Source organism: Podarcis bocagei, assembly GCF_964188305.1.
Source record: "Podarcis bocagei genome assembly, chromosome: 16".
Classification (NCBI taxonomy): Eukaryota; Metazoa; Chordata; class Lepidosauria; order Squamata; family Lacertidae; genus Podarcis; species Podarcis bocagei.
The window spans coordinates 36,838,905-36,855,450 of record NC_138142.1 but is presented as its reverse complement, the minus strand read 5'-3'; the positions used below and the strand labels follow the sequence as shown (position 1 = coordinate 36,855,450).

The window sequence follows — 16,546 nt, the reverse complement described above, 5'->3', positions numbered from 1 at the left end:
TAACAGCAAGATAACTCAACAGGAAATTGAAGGTGCCATCCAGAACATGCAGCTGGGCAAATCTCCAGGCCCGGATGGACTTACCTCCAAATATTATAAGACTTTGAAGGACTTCTTGATACAACCGTTGTTGGAGGTTTGTAACCAGATCATGGAGGGGAGAAAGGCACCGGAAACGTGGAAAGAAGCATTCATCACATTGATTCCCAAGTCAGAAAGGGAAAAGACTCAGCTTAAGAATTACCGTCCCATCTCACTCCTGAATGTGGATTACAAAATATTTGCAGACATTTTAGCAAATAGACTTAAAAATGTACTAAATGAAGTAATTCACAAGGACCAAGCAGGCTTTCTCCCTGGCAGACATATGTCTGACAACACTAGGAACATCATTGATATACTGGAGTTGTTGCGAATTAGAAACACAAGGGCCGCTTTAATCTTTATTGATGCGGAGAAAGCATTTGACAACATTTCTTGGATGTTTATGAAGAAAAACTTGAAAGGGATGGGAGTGGGACGGGGGTTTGAAAATGGACTAGAAGCAATCTATTCAGAACAAAAAGCTAAATTGATAGTGAACAATGTGGTATCGGAGGAACTCCAAATTGAAAAAGGGACACGACAGGGGTGCCCTTTATCCCCTCTGTTATTTATTTCTGTTCTGGAGGTTCTGCTGAATATGATCAGGGAGGACCAGTTGGTGCAGGGTATAGTGGTCGGAGCGAAACAATACAAACTGAAAGCTTTTGCAGATGACCTAGTCATCACAGTACAGGAGCCAGAATCTAGCACAAAAAGAGTTCTTGAACTTATTTTGGAGTTTGGTCGGGTGGCGGGATTCAAGCTAAACAAACAAAAAACTAAGGTTTTGGCCAAAAATTTGACGCCTACAGAGATAGAGGGGTACCAGAAAGAGACAGAGCTAAGTGTGGTTAAAAAAGTGAAATACCTGGGGGTATCTTTGTCCACCAAAAACTTAAATCTATTCAAAGATAATTATGAAAAATGTTGGTCGGAAATTAAAAAAGACTTGGATATCTGGTCAAGATTGAAACTTACCTTGTCAGGCCGAATCGCAGCTATAAAGATGTGTGTTCTGCCAAAAATGTTATTTTTATTTCAAACCCTCCAGGTCGTGGACAGAATGGAATGTTTCGGAAAATGGCAGAAGGATATATCTAAGTTTGTCTGGCAGGGCAAAAAGCCCCGAATTAAATTCAAAATATTAACTGACTCAAAAGAAAGAGGGGGGTTTGCCCTGCCGGATTTAAGGTTGTACTATGAGGCTGCAGCCTTCTGCTGGCTGAAGGATTGGTTTTTGTTGGAAAACACCGATGTCCTAGATCTGGAAGGGTTTGACAATGTTTATGGTTGGCATGCATACTTGTGGTATGACAAGGCGAAGGTTCATAAATTGTTTAAAAACCATATTGTCAGAAAATCAATTTTTGCCGTCTGGATGAAGTATAAGGACTTATTAGAAAGCAAGACCCCGAGGTGGTTATCACCAGTGGAAGCCAAGATCTCTAAAAAAAGGCCCAATATGGAGGCCTACTGGCCAAAATATTGGGAATTGATTGAAAGAGTTGGAGATAATTGGAAGCTCCAAAGCCAGGACAAACTAAAAAATAAGGTGCGAGATTGGTTACATTATGCTCAAATGCAAGAGGTATTTAAAATGGATAAAAAAGTGGGTTTCCAGTGGGAGAAATCGAAACTGGAGACAGAGTTACTAGAACCAAAGACTAAGGTACTTTCGAGGATGTATGACTTGCTGCTTAAATGGAACACACAGGATGAGACAGTTAAATCTGCTATGATAAAATGGGCACAGGATGTAGGACACAACATTATGTCTGAGGACTGGGAAAGGTTATGGAACACCGGTATGAAATTCACGGCATGTAGTGCCTTGAAAGAGAACATTATGAAAATGGTATACCGGTGGTACATGACCCCAGTCAAGTTGGCTAAAATATATCATCTTTCTGATAATAAGTGTTGGAAATGCAAGGAGGCAGAAGGGACATTCTTTCACCTCTGGTGGACCTGCCCGAAAGTAAAGGCCTTTTGGGAAATGATACATAATGAGCTGAAAAAGGTATTTAGATATACCTTTTCTAAGAAACCAGAGGCCTTTCTTCTGGGCATGGTGGACCGGAAGGTGCCAAAGAAGGATAGAACCTTGTTTATGTATGCAACTACAGCAGCTAGGATTCTTATCGCAAAGTTCTGGAAGACACCAGATTTACCCACACTGGAGGACTGGCAGACGCAGCTGATGGACTACATGGAGTTGGCAGAAATGACTGGCAGAATTCGAGATCTGAGCGAAGAAACAATGGAGGAGGACTGGAAAAAATTTAAGGACTATTTGCAAAAATATTATAAGTTGCTTGAATGTTAAGATTGTGTACGATTAAGAAACGTTATGCTTCTGCAATTTATTTAAGTAAATGATAAAGTAAGTATTGATGGAAAAAAAACGAGACAAATTAGAAACAAAATATTATGTTTATTAAGAGTGTTAAAACTAAATTACAAATTTTCAAAATTTGGTAACATAATAAATTTAAAGGTATAATAAGATGGGAAACAAGATAACAAATTGCTGAACTGGTTAGAACAATGAATGCAATGCCGAGAGGATGCGAGGAGGTCCAAAAGCGAATTGTCGAAGGACATTATGAAAATTTCTTAACTTTTTCTTCTTTTTCTTTTCTTTTCTTTATATATAAAAAATGTTTCTTGCATGTTGTTATGTAAACAAATCTGTTAACCTATGGAAAGAAACGCAATAAAAATTTTTTATAAAAAAAAAACAAAGAAGGCATTGAGGAGTTCAGCCCTTTCTGTGTCCCCTGTTTGCATTTCACCATCTTCTCCTCTGAGTGACCCCACTGTTTCTTTGTTCTTCCTTTTGCTACGAACATACCCATAAAAGCCTTTTTTGTTGCTTTTAACCTCTCTAGCAAGCCTGAGTTCATTCTGTGCTTTAGCTTTTCTGACTTTGTGTCTACACGTGCTGGCTATTTGTTTGAATTCCTCTTTGGTGGTTTCCCCCCTTTTCCATTTTTTGTACACATCCTTTTTTAATCTTAATTCAGTTAAAAGTTCTTTAGATAGCCACCCTGGCTTCTTTAGGCACCTTCCATGTTTCCGTCTCATTGGTATTGCCTGACGTTGTGCTTTTACTATCTCCCTCTTAACAAACTCCCAGCCATCATGAACTCCCTTTCCTTTTAGTATTGCTGTCCATGGGATCTCACCCAGCACTTCCCTAAGTTTTATGAAGTCGGCTTTCTTAAAGTCAAGAAATTGAGTCCTAGTATGCTTGGCTGCTCCTTTCCGCTGTATAGTAAACTTCAGAAGAGCATGATCACTCGCGCCTAATGATCCTTCCACTTCTACCCCACTAACCAGGTCATCAACATTGGTTAGGACCAGATCTAAAATGGCTGTTCCTCTTGTTGCTTCTCCCACTTTCTGGACAATGAAGTTGTCTGCAAGGCCAGTGAGGAATCTGTTTGACCTTATGCTCTTGGCTGAGTTTGACGTCCAACAAATATCCGGGTAATTGAAGTCCCCCATTACTACTATCTCCCTTCCTTTTGCATGCTTGGCCATATGTTCCAGGAAGGCATCATCTATGTCCTCCGTTTGGCTTGGGGATCTATAGTAAACTCCCACAATGAGGTCCCTGTTATTCTTCTCTCCCTTAATTTTGACCCAAATGCTCTCACATTGGCTTTGAGGTTCTAAATCTTGGATCTCTTCACAGGTATACACATCCCTGACATATAACGCCACTCCTCCTCCTTTCTTGTCTGGTCTGTTTCTCTGAAATAGATTGTATCCCCCCATTATTACATTCCAATCGTGGGACTTATCCCACCAGGTTTCAGTGATGCCTATTATGTCATATTTAGTTTGCTGTACCAAGAGCTCAAGCTCATCTTGTTTATTTCCCATGCTTTGCGCATTAGTGTACAGACATTGAAGTCCATTAATCATTCCCCCGTGTCTCTTATTTAAGGATTTTTTCCTCCCACCACTAGGTCCGCGTGCTGTTTGCTCCATTTGGTCTATGACATTTGGATGATCATCTTCATTAATTGATAGACTCCTACCTTCAGGAGCACTGTCTCCCTCCCCCACATTAGTCAGTTTAAAGCCCTCCTGATGAGGTTTCTGAGATTTTTGGCAAAAACATTCCTCCCAACCGTTGTGAGGTGCAGCCCATCACTTGCCAGAAGTCCATCTTCAAGAAACTGCAGTCCGTGATCTAAGAATCCAAACCGTTCCTGTTTACACCATTTGCGAAGCCAGCTGTTAACTTCCACTATTTTCCCCTCTCTCCCTGGGCCACGTCGTTCAACTGGGAGGACAGACGAGATGACAATTTGTGCATTTAGTTGCTTCAATTTCCTGCCAAGAGCCTCGTAGTCTCTTTTGATCTTCTGGAGGCTATTGCTTGCAGTGTCATTGGTTCCCACATGAACCAAGAGGAAGGGGTATTTGTCAGTGGGTTTTATGATTCCTTGCAGTCGTTCAGTTACATCTTGGATCTTAGCCCCGGGGAGACAGCACACTTCCCGAGACATCTTGTCAGGCCCACAGATCACTGCTTCTGTTCCCCTCAGTAGGGAATCCCCTATCACCACTACACGCCTCCTCTTGGGTTTGGTCGGGGTTCTTCCGTGAGCTGTCCGTTCCAAGGTCGCCTGCACATTCCCTGAGGACTGACTTTGCTGCTCATCTTCATATACCTGATCGACTGTAATGAGGGAGAGATCCTCAAATGGAGTCTGCTCTTCGTCTTCCATGCTAGGGGAGAGGACCTCAAAGCGATTGTGTATTTCTAAACAATCAGAGTGAACCCTGGGCCTCCTACTTCTTTGAGTCACGTTTCTCCATATATCTGGCTCCTGTGTTGATGAACTAGCCTCCTTCTCAGGGGAGTCCCCTGTCTCCTCCTTGGTGGGGACGGTGTGCTCTGTTGCTTCCAAGAAGAGCTCCAGCTCTCTAATTCTTTGGAGCGTAGCTACACGTTCCTCCAGTTGCTGGACTTTGTCTTTTAAAAGGGCAATCAACATGCAATTGCTGCAGGTGAAGCTGCCTGCAACCTTTGGCAAGTTTACTCTGAGTAGGATTCCCATTGGCTACAAGTAGCGATTGATGGATCTATCAATTTAAGTTCCTCATTCCTTCTTCACACACCTCTTCAGGCACACACTATAAGTGACCCGATTTTGACGGGACGGTCACAAGAAAATGTTAAGACACCATGGCTTTGAGACCTTGTCCTGAATGTCTTGAATCCCAAAGTGGTTAGAAAAAGAGATGCCGGAACTCACCACAGACACCTGCCTTGTTCTCTTATATTGGCAATGGCAAGCACCAGATGGGTGCCAGAACTGAGAGCCAGTGTGGTGTAGTGGTTAAGAGCGGTAGACTCGTAATCTGGTGAACCGGGTTCGCATCTCCGCTCCTCCACATGCAGCTGCTGGGTGACCTTGGGCTAGTCATACTTCTTTGAAGTCTCTCAGCCCCACTCACCTCACAGAGTGTTTGTTGTGGGGGAGGAAGGGAAAGGAGAATCTTAGCCACTTTGAGACTCCTTAGGGTAGTGACAAAGGGACGTGGGTGGCACTGTGGGTTAAACCACAGAGCCTAGGACTTGCCGATCAGAAAGTCGGTGGTTCGAATCCCTGCGACGGGGTGAGCTCCCGTTGCTCGGTCCCAGCTCCTGCCACCCTAGCAGTTTGAAAGCACGTCAAAGTGCAAGCAAATAGGTACAGCTCCGGCGGGAAGGTAAACGGCGTTTCCGTGCGCTGCTCTGGTTCGCCAGAAGCGGCTTAGTCATGCTGGCCACATGACCCGGAAGCTGTACGCCGGCTCCCTTGGCCAGTAAAGTGAGATGAGCGCCACAACCCCAGAGTCGGCCATGACTGGACCTAATGTTCAGGGGTCCCTTTACCTTTTAGGGGAGTGGTAGTTATTAAGATTTGGCCAGGGTGGCCCAAGGCTCTTGCTGATTCCCTCTTTGCAGCTGTCAGCTCAGGAGGCAGTGGAGATTTTAACCTGTGTGAGTTGAGCTGACAGAGCCAGTGTGGAGTAGTGATTAGAGGGTTAGACTAGGCTCTGGAAGACCAGGGTTCATGTCCCCACTCGGCCATGGACTTCACTGGGTGAGCTGGGGCCAGTCTCTCACTCCCAGTCTAACCTACCTCACAGGGTTGTTGTGAGAGACAGTGAGTGCCCCAAGGTCACACCCACAAAGATTCATAGATGAGTGGAGATTTGAATCCTGGACTCTCAGAGAGTGGCATAACATGGGTTGCCAGTACACAGGGCCATGCAGAGTGGGAGAGAGGGAGGGAGACAGATGGAATACGCATACGCATTCAGCTGCCTAACAGTGTCCACGTCAACCAAGAGATCGCAGCCATAGAGATAAGGAAAGAAGAGTCATTCCATTGTCTGGAAAGCTCTTTTCCTGGTTTCCATGGAGAAGCCGTTTTCAATGGAGCCCAGGAATGGAAGTGCACAGCTGTATTGAGGCAGCAATGGGTGTTGAAATTTTATGCCCCCTAACAATTTTGCTCCTGGGGCGACTGGCCCTGTGCTCCCCACCCCCAAATACTGCACCACTGCTCTTGGTTCCAACACTCCAACAATCACACCAAGCGTTGCTTCTAGGTATAGTAGGGTTGCCATATTCCAGAAAAAGTTTGTTGGGGGTTTGGGGGGGTTGTTAAGCTTTATTTAGTTTTGCAAGATCTAAAAAATAAAAGGAAGTTTCTGAGCTATTTTAAATTAAATTTGCCCAAATCGACATGGGTTGCCATACACTCTGACATTTCAGTGGTTTCCTCCCAGACACTGTTTCTGACATCCGAATCCCAGCTATGTCTGGAAAATTCAAATACTTGACCTAGATGGGAATGAACTTCTAAGATGGAAGGAGGTGTGTGAAGAAGCTAATCTTCCCTAGTCACCCAGGAAAGAGATTGAATATAGAAAAGCCAGTAAGACTGCAGTTTGTCAGACTGAGATTGAAATAAGACACCAAATGATTTCCAAGTAAAATGTTTATTTCTTATTCTGTTGCCAAAGCATTACATTCCAAGATAGTGAATGGGGATAGGGGTTTCTGAATATTTGGGAGGTTAGTATCCAACACTTCCCTGACATCTCTTGAAGGATTTGCTGGAACTATTTTTTCCAGTGGCCAAGGGGACACCCTTCTTACTTGCGGAGTTTCTCATGAGTTTCAGCGAGGAATATTGCAAGCAGGCGTCCCACTTCCGCAAAACTCAGCTTGCCGTCCTTGTTTATGTCTGCCTCCACGAAGAGCTGGTCTCTCTTTTGTTGCTTCAAGGGAGACTGCAGTGTTGGGGGTGGGAAAATGGAGGAGAAAAGACTTCAGATGTGTTTGTTGCATTTCCCCAGCCACAAGTAATACGTATAAAAATTCATATGCTACAGTAAAGTGTGCTCTACACACACATACACACACACACACACACACACACACCATACATCTACACAATAATAACATACAAAAATGCAGCGTATTAGGGAAAGGTGCTTTGCAAAAATGTGTATATTGGGCAAAAATGCATGCAAAAATATCTTTAATAGGAAAGAATTACAGTAATTTTTTTTAAAAAAAAATGCAGCGCAAATGGAGAGGACGGGATTTAAGACTGAAAAGTGACTGAAACAGACATATCTGCCCATCCCTAGATATGCTTTGTTTTCAGAGTAGCTGAGCAACCTTCAAAGCAGAGACCTGGTGAGATTTCAGCCCCTCCCCCTCTTAACGTGGCCAAAGGAGCCCTGAACATTGGTGCCAATGGGTGTCACAGGGCCTTAAGTGGCCAGAATTTGCCCCTGCCTCCTCTTATCTCCCCCTCACCTCATCAATGTCTGGAAACTGCTCGTCCAGCACCTTCCTAAATGCCTGCTTGTCAAGGCTGTCAGAATTCCCAGAGTACCTGTGGTAGAGGTCTATGTATTGTTCAGCAAGTTGTTGCAACTCAGTCTTGGGCTTGGACATTTCGAAGGGCTTCTGGTGGCAACCTGGGAATTCATAGGAACACATGAGCAGCTCTGCCTGGGCAGTTCAGTTGGTTAGAGCAGGCTGCTGATAACACCAAGGTTACAGGTTTGATCCCCATATGGGACAGCTTCTTATTCTTGCAATGCAGGGAGTTGGGACCAGATTATCCTCAGGGTCCCTTCCAACTTTGCAATTCTATGATTCTTCAGGATCAAGAATAAGGTGTCAATCTGACCTACCTAACACAGGACAGCTCTCTATCTGAATTCTGTTTTTCATTTAGCTCATTTACGTGTTGTTCATATGGCTTACATGTACAACGACTTCCATATTGATTAGTTACATTACTTAAATGCTGAAGGTTGTGAGTGACTACATGGAACTGGCTGAGATGACTGGCAGAATCCGAGAACAGGGAGAAGAGTCAGTGAAAGAAGACTGGAAGAAATTTAAGGACTATTTAAAGAAATATTGTAAAATGAATGAATGTTAGAAAGATGTTGGACAGAAACTAAGTGGTTTCCAGCTGTAATGCTTTAGGAGATATGAAAAAAGGATTATAAATGGGTAAAAGTTTAATGGTAAGGATTTGCTGAACTAACAAATGGAACTGGAATACAAAGAAGGGAAGTATGAGGAGGTCGGAGGAAATAAGGGTATGGAAGTTATGCCATTGAAAATTAATGTGTGTGTTTTATTGTTTATTATTTTGTATGTTTATTTTTTATTTTTTTCTTATATCCAAAAATCTTTAATAAATATCTTATTAAAAAAATGCTGAAGTTTGTAACGCAAACAGGCAACATATATTGGGGACTATCTTAAAAGAATGTAATTTTGCCATGATGCAATAAGAGAAATAACCCCAGGATGTGCACTCCCAACAGACCTGTTTGTTATTTTCATTTTTTAGTTGGTTAAATATCCAGCCTTAAACTGCAATACACATAGGGGGGTTTGAGCCGGAACTCAGCAAAAGTCAGGTGGGCACCATTACCATTATAAGAGAACAAGTGAGGCATTCATGGTGAGTTCCGGCACTTCTTTTCCTAGAAAAATACCATGGGTGATAGATGCTTTCTGCCTAACCACCGTATCTTTCACTCTATAAGATGCACCAGACCATAAGACGCACCTAGTTTTTGGAGGAGGAAAACAAGAAAAAAAATATTCTGAATCTCAGAAGCCAGAACAACAAGAAGGATCTCTGTGCAGTGAAAGCCCTCTTGCTGTTCTGGCTTCTGGGATAGCTGCACAGCCTGCATTCACTCCATAAGACGCACACACATTCCCCCTTACTTTTTAGGAGGGGAAAATTTAGTCCTATGTAGCAAAAAATACGGTATCTGTCAAAACTCAAAAAACTCAAAAATATAAAGATATATATCTCAAGTGGATATGCAAAATCTGAAGACCTAGTAAACATGGTGAAATTGACTAATACAGCCAGGGGCAGAGAGAGTGGCCAGCCTTGGAACTGTTTTCTTCAGAAATGGAGAGTTTTCATAGCGTGTTGGTGCAACAGAGTGCAAGGAACTGGTAGCTGTTAAATGTAAATCTATAGATGCTGCCAGGGATACTCGTAAATATCTTGGTCTGGACACCTCCAAGTTATTCTGTTAGCACTTGCATAACAGAACTTCACCTAGGCTCTCTTTCCACCCCCTTGCTCCTACCCCCAAAAAAAATCTGCTCCAGAGGGTTGGGGAAACTCTTAGAACAGATTTGGTGGGGTGACAGGGAGGGGAGAGGGAAGGCCAAGCTCCAGGGAGCAATGGATCTACAAAGAGGGCCCCCTTGGCCAATCATGTCACCTGAGAGGGTCCGTAGGAAAGGAGGCAGCCCTTGAGATAAATAGGGAGTGAGACATTCAGGGCTTTAAACACGAATGTGAGCACCTTGAATTGGGCTGGAGCAGCTGCAAAGATGGGGAACTTACAATCCTCCAAAGGTTGCTGGACTTTGTCATCCTTGTCCGTTGACTATGCTGGCTGGGGCTGGTGGGAGTTGGAATCCTGAGCATCTGGATCCTTGCCTGCAGGTTTTTCGTCCCTGCCCTAGCTGATAATCTCAAGAAGATTTAGCACCCTATGTCCAATGTATTACCCAACAAGAACCCAAGAAAGCTTCCCATAGTCTTCAGCTTACCTTGGTGGTGGTGAACAAGAGAGTTCGAATGCGCCAAAGTCGGATGAAGAGCCCTACATCGCTCCCACCTCTTATACCCCATCTAGAATCCTGCTACCACCCCCTTCCACTTGCGAAATGTTTGCTCCTTCTCAAATGACACTCCCCAGTTGCACACATTAACCACAAGCACCCTGTGCTCAAGGTATCTGAGGAAGATCTGCTTTCAGCTAGACATCTTTGGGGGCTGGGGTTCCCTCCTTGCAGCTTGTGGCCAATCACTGTCCGTCATTTAGGAGCCCCAAGTTTACACCCTCTGGTCAACATTGCTTTCTTAGAATTCATAAAACATATTGCAGTTAAACTGTTTTGTGGATATAGGTGGGGCCCGAAGTTTCTGAAAACAACATGCATTCTTGTGCATGCTTTATCCTCATATAGGACAGCTTATTATTTCTGCAATTCCAGGAGTTGGGACCAGATTATCCTCAGGGTCCCTTCCAACTCAGCAATTCTATGATTTTCAGGATCAACAATAGTGTCCATGTGCCCTACCTAACACAGGACAGCTCTCTATTTGAATTCTTTTTTTTATTTAGTTCATTTAAGTGTTGCTCATATGGCTTACTTATAGTGACTTACATATTAATTATAGTATTTTTCGGTGTATAACATGCACCCGTGTAAAAGATGCCCCTTATTTTTTGAGAATCAAAATTAAGAATATGCACTATGCACTATCAGTGCATAAGATGACCCCATATTTTAAACTTCAATTTTTTAAAGAAAAAAAATATTGTCTTATACACGAAAAAATACGGTTATTTCATTACTTAGATCCTGAAGTTTCTAATAGTCAATGGACAAGGTTGACAAAGTACAGCAACCTTTGGAGGATTGTAAGCAGCTCCAGCACAATTCAAGGTGCTCACATTGGTGTTTGAAGCCCTAAATGTCTCACTCCCTAATTATCTCAAGAGCTGCCTCCTTCCCTACGGACCCTCTCAAGTGATTGGCCAAGGGGGCCCTCTTTGCAGCTCCATCACTCTCTGGAGATTGGTTGGTGACAGCGGCCTGGGGGAGGGCCTTCCTTCTCCCCTCCCTGTCACCTCCACCAAATCTGTTCTGGGAGTTTCCCCAACCCTCTGGAGCAGATATAGGGTGGGGGGCCTAGGGAGATAAGAAAGGTAAGGTTCTGTTATGTAAATTGAGATTCTTGTGCTAACAGAATAACTTGGAGGTGTCCAGACCAAGATATTTAAGAGTATCCCTGGCAGCACCTATGGATTTACAGTTAACAACAACCATTTCCTTGCACTCTGTTGCACCAACACATTATGAAAACTCTCCATTTCTGAAGAAAACAGTTCCAAGGCTGGCCACTCTCTCTGCCCCTGGATGTATTAGTCAATTTCACCATGTTTACTAGGTCTCCAGAACTGCATATCTACTTGAGATGTTTATCTTTCTATTTTTGAGCTTTTCGAGTTTTGACAGATGGTTAGGCAGAAAACATGCATTACCCTTTTCTAGGAAAAGAAGTGCCGAAACACACCATGAATGCCTCACTTGTTCTCTTATAATGGCAGTGGCAGCCACCTGACTTTTGCTGAGTTCTGGCTCAAAAAACCCCCTATGTATCACAATTTAAGCCTAGATCTTTAACTAAAAAATGAAAATAACAGAGAGGTTTGTCAGGAGTGCACATCCTGATGTCATTTCCATTTCTCTTACTGCATCATGGCAAAATTACATTCTTTTAAGATAGTCCCCAATACATGTTGCATTTTTGCAGTACAAACATGGGCAAGTAGATAATGCAAATAATCAATATGTAAGTAGTTATATATGTAAGTCATGGGTAGACAAACTAAGGCCCGGGGGCCAGATGCGGCCCAATCGCCTTCTAAATCCTGCCCACGGACGTTCCGGGAATCAGCATGTTTTTCCATGAGTAGAATATGTCATTTTATTTAAAAGGCATCTCTGGGTTATTTGTGGGGCCTGCCTGGTGTTTTTACATGAGTAGAATGTGTGCTTTTATTTAAAATGCATCTGTAGGTTATTTGTGGGGCATAGGAATACGTTAATTTCCCCACAAAAAATATAGTCCATCCTCCCACAAGGTCTGAGGGACAGTGGACTGGCCCCCTGCTGAAAAAGTTTTCTGACCCCTGATGTAAGTCATATGACTTACTTTGATATCACTTTGACGTGCTTTCGAACTGCTTGGTTGGCAGGAGCAGGGACCGAGCAGCGGGAGCTCACCCCGTCGCAGGGATTCGAACCGCCGACCTTCTGATCGGCAAGTCCTAGGCCCCACAGTGCCACCCATGTCCCTCAAGTCATATGAACAACACTTAAATGAGCTAAATAAAAAATAGAGTTCAAATGGGGAGCTGTCCTGTGCTAAATAGGACACATGGGACACCTTAATCTGGATGCAGAAGAATCACGGAATTGTAGAGTTGAACTGAGAGAGACAATGTGGTGTAGTGATTAGAGGGTTAGACTAGGCTCTGGAAGACCCAGGGTTCAAGTCCCCACTCAGCCATGAACTTCACTGGGTGAGCTGAGGCCAGTCTCTCACTCCCAGCCTAACTTAATGCGTAAGGGTTGTTGTGGAGATAAAATGAGGAGGAGAATTATGTACAGAACCTTGAGCTCCTTGGAGGAAAGAGGGGAGATAAATACAAGAAATAAATCAAACAAAGCCTCGTCGCCTAGCCACCACACCAGAGGAGGTTTCTATTGATGGATCCCTGAGCAAGGAGCGCAGGACTAGATGTCCACATGTATCGTGAATCAACTTGCAAGGTAGGCAGAGGTGTGTGAAGAAGCAAATCTTCCATAGTCTCCCAGGCAAGAGATTGAATATAGAAAAGGCAGTAACACTGTAGTTTGTCAGACTGAGGTTGAAATAAAACACCCAATGATTTCCAAGCAAAATGTTTATTTCTTATTCTGTTGTCAAAGCATTGCATTCCAAGATAGTGAATGGGGATAGGGGTTTGTGTATGTTTGGAAGGTTGGCATCCAATACGCCCCTGAGAACCGTCTCCTGGAGGATGAGCTGGGCCATTTTCCCAGTGGCCAAGGGGACGCCCTTCTTACTTGTGGAGTTTGTCATGCGTTTCAGCGATAAATTTTGCGATCAGGTGGCCCACTTCAACAAAACTCAGTTTGCCGTCCTTGTTTATGTCCGCCTCCTTGAAGAGCTGGTCTCTCTTTTGTTTCTTCAAGGGAGACTGCAGTGTTGGGGGTGGGAAAATGGAGGGGAGAAGACTTCAGATGTGATTACTGCATTTCCCCAGACAAGTAATATGTATAAAAATTCATATGCTACAGTAAAGTGTGCACAAATATCTATCTAATCTATCTATCTATCTATCTATCATCTATGCAATAATAACATACAAAAATGCAGCATATTAGGGAAAGGTGCTTTGCAAAAATGTTTATGTTGGGCAAAAATGCATACCAAAATATGTTTAAATGAAAAATTACAAGAAACATTTTTCCCCCCTCATGGAGCGCAAATGGGGAGAACAGAATTTAAGATTTAAAAGAGACTGAAACAGACATATCTGTCCATCCCTAGATATGCTTTGTTTTCAGAGTAGATGAGCATCCTTCAAAGCAGAGACCTGGTGAGATTTCAGCCCCTCCCCCTCTTAACGTGGCCAAAGGAGCCCTGAACATTGGTGCCAATGGCACCAAAGGTGCCCCTGCCTCCTCTTATCTCCCCCTCACCTCATCAGTGTCAGGAAACTGCTCGTCCAGCATCTTCTTAAATGCCTGCTTGTCAAGGCTGTCAGAATTCCCAGAGTACCTGTGGTAGAGTTCTATGTATTGTTCAGCAAGTTGTTGCAACTCAGTCTTGGGCTTGGACATTCTGAAGGGCTTCTGGTGGCAACCTGGGAATTCATAGGAACACATGAGTGGCTCTGCCTGGATTATTTGTTGGATAGCTCAGTTGGTTAGAGTGTAGTGCTGATAACAGCAAGGCTGCTGGTTTTATACCCATATGGGCAGCTGCATATTCCTACATTGCAGGGAGTTGGGACCAGATTATCCTCAGGGTCCCTTCCAACTCTTCGATTTTATAATACTTCAGGATTAAGAATAGAGTGTCCATGTGTCCTACTTAGCACAGAGCACCTCTCCATTTGAATTCTATTTTTTATTTAGCTCGTTTAAGTGTTGTTCAGATGGCTTACATGTAGAACTACTTACATATGGATTGATTGCATTATCTACTTACCCAGGTTTCTACTGCAAACATGCAACATGTATTGGGGACTATCTTAAAAGAATGTAATTTTGCCAACATGCAAATGGAAATAACCCCCAGGATGTGCACTCCTGACAAACCTGTCTGTTATTTTTGTTTTTTAGTTAGTTAAAGATCCGGCCTTAAATTGCGATACACAGGGAGTGTTTTGAGCTGGAACTCACCAAAAGTCAGGTGGGCATCATTCCCATTATAAGAAAACAAGTGAGGCATTCTTGGTGAGTTCCGGCACTTCTTTTCCTTGAAAAATAGCAAGGGTGGTACATGCTTTCTGCCTAACTATCTGTCAAAACTCGAAAAGATAAAGATAAATATCTCAAGTAGATATGCAATTCTGGAGACCTAGTAAACATGGTGAAATTGACTAATACCACCAGGGGCAGAGAGAGTGGACAGCCTTAGAACTGTTTTCTTCAGAAAAGGAGAGTTTTCATAATGTGTTGGTGCAACAGAGTGCAAGGAAATGGTTGCTGTTAAATGTAAATCTATAGATGCTGCCAGGGATACTCTTAAATATCTTGGACTGGACACAGCCATGTTGTTCTGCTAGCAGAAGGATTTCCACTTGCACAATGGAACTTCACCTCTCTCATCTCCTGGTGTTGTCCCCCAAATCTGCTCCAGAGGGTTGGGGAAACACTCAGAACAGATTTGGTGGGGGTGACAGGGAGGGGAGAGGAAAGCTCCACGCGTGTGCCAATACGGCGCTGCAGGTTACGAACGCTGCGGGTTGCAGACATGCCTCCGTAACGGATTATGTCCGCAACCCGAGGTTCCACTGTACTCACAAGTACTGAGATTGTCATTATTCTCCACCCTTTCCTGTAAGGTCCCAAGACAGGTTTCAACCTTAAAGCACCATATTAAACCCCATTTAAAGCAACTTACAAGTGTCAAAAGCCAGCATAAAGTGGTGCCTCTATACTGGAAGCTGTATAATGAAGGTGCTGGATGTGCCAATGGATTCAAGTTAAAGAAAGGAGATTCCGACTAAACAGGAATAACTTTCTGACAGTAAGAGCTGTTTGACAGTGGAATGGACTCCTTCAGGAAGTTGTAGACTCTCCTTCCTTGGAGGTTTCTAAGCAGAGGTTGGATGGTCATCTACAATGGATGCTTTAGCTGTGATTCCTGCATTGCAAGGAATTAGACGAGATGAACCTTTGGGTCCCTTCCAACTCTAATATTCTACGATGAACCTCTTTGTGGAAGGAGATTCACAACTAAGGGGCTGCCACAGAGAAGGTCTTCTCCAGGCCACCATCACCAACCAAACTCCAGAGAGTGATGGACCTACAAAGACCATATCACTTGAGAGGTTCTGCAGGGAACTAGTGAGACATTTAGGGTTTTAAATACCAATGTGAGCACCTTGAATTGTGTTAGAGCTACTGCAACAATGGGGAACATACAATCCTCCAAAGGTTGCCGGACTTTGTCATCCTTGTCCATTGACAACGCTGACTGGGGCTGGTGGGAGTTTGAGTCCAGAACATCTGGATTCTTGCCTACAGGTTTTTCATCCCTGCCCTAGCTGATAATCTCAAAAAGATTTAGCACCCTATGTCCAATGGATTACCCAACAAGAACCCAAGAAAGCTTCCCATAGTCTTCAGCTTACCTTCGTTGGTGATAAACAAGAGAGTTCAAATGCGCCAAAGTTGGATGAAGAGCCCTAAATTGCTCCCACTTCTTATACCCTATCCAGAGTCCTGCTCCCACCCCCCACTTATGAAATCTTTGCTCCTTCTCAAATAACACTCCCATGTTGAACCAATTAACCCTGAGCACCTGGTTCTCAAGGTATCTGATGGAGATCTTCCTTCAGCAAGGCACCTCTGGGGGCTGGGGTTCCCTCCCTACAGCTTGTGGCCAATCACCGTTCATCATTTAGGAACAACAGGTTTACACCCATGGCACGGCATTGCTTTTCATTGCTTTCTTAGAACTCATTAACCACATTGTGGTTAAACCGTTTTGCAGATACAGGTGGGGCCCGAAGTTTCTGAAAACGGCATGCATTCTTGCGCAATATGGAATGCTGGGTGCATTCT

At 43.6% G+C, this 16,546-nt stretch overlaps 2 protein-coding genes and 1 long non-coding RNA gene across 3 annotated transcripts; 1 reads left to right on the top strand and 2 right to left on the bottom strand.

The window, feature by feature from the left end:
• Positions 1–7,082: 7,082 nt before the first annotated feature.
• LOC308575265 (protein S100-A12-like) lies at positions 7,083–10,316 on the bottom strand. Its single transcript, XM_081173927.1, has 3 exons — positions 10,220–10,316; positions 7,928–8,091; positions 7,083–7,392 (listed from the first exon to the last, which is right to left on the bottom strand). Exons 1-3 carry the CDS (start codon positions 10,299–10,301, stop codon positions 7,255–7,257), a joined length of 384 nt encoding a protein of 127 aa, XP_081030053.1. The 5' UTR covers positions 10,302–10,316; the 3' UTR covers positions 7,083–7,254.
• Positions 7,083–13,446, top strand: LOC308575312. The gene is made up of 2 exons (XR_014002760.1): positions 7,083–7,174; positions 13,227–13,446. It is a non-coding gene; the product is annotated as an uncharacterized lncRNA (long non-coding RNA).
• On the bottom strand, positions 13,135–16,261 carry LOC308575279 (protein S100-A12-like). Its single transcript, XM_081173945.1, has 3 exons — positions 16,114–16,261; positions 13,952–14,115; positions 13,135–13,446 (listed from the first exon to the last, which is right to left on the bottom strand). Exons 2-3 carry the CDS (start codon positions 14,090–14,092, stop codon positions 13,309–13,311), a joined length of 279 nt encoding a protein of 92 aa, XP_081030071.1. The 5' UTR covers positions 14,093–14,115; positions 16,114–16,261; the 3' UTR covers positions 13,135–13,308.
• Between the last annotated feature and the right edge of the window lie 285 nt (positions 16,262–16,546).

What these genes read in the sequence shown, in the direction of transcription:
- LOC308575265 (XM_081173927.1), bottom strand. Translation starts at nt 10,301, where the DNA reads ATGGGGTATAAGAGGTGGGAGCGATGTAGGGCTCTTCATCCGACTTTG. An exon ending in TCTTGTTCACCACCACCAAG is followed by an intron (nt 8,092 to 10,219) that starts GTAAGCTGAAGA and finishes ATGAATTCCCAG; the next exon opens with GTTGCCACCAGAAGCCCTTC. An exon ending in AGTTTCCAGACATTGATGAG is followed by an intron (nt 7,393 to 7,927) that starts GTGAGGGGGAGA and finishes CCAACACTGCAG; the next exon opens with TCTCCCTTGAAGCAACAAAA.
- LOC308575279 (XM_081173945.1), bottom strand. Translation starts at nt 14,092, where the DNA reads ATGTCCAAGCCCAAGACTGAGTTGCAACAACTTGCTGAACAATACATA. An exon ending in AGTTTCCTGACACTGATGAG is followed by an intron (nt 13,447 to 13,951) that starts GTGAGGGGGAGA and finishes CCAACACTGCAG; the next exon opens with TCTCCCTTGAAGAAACAAAA.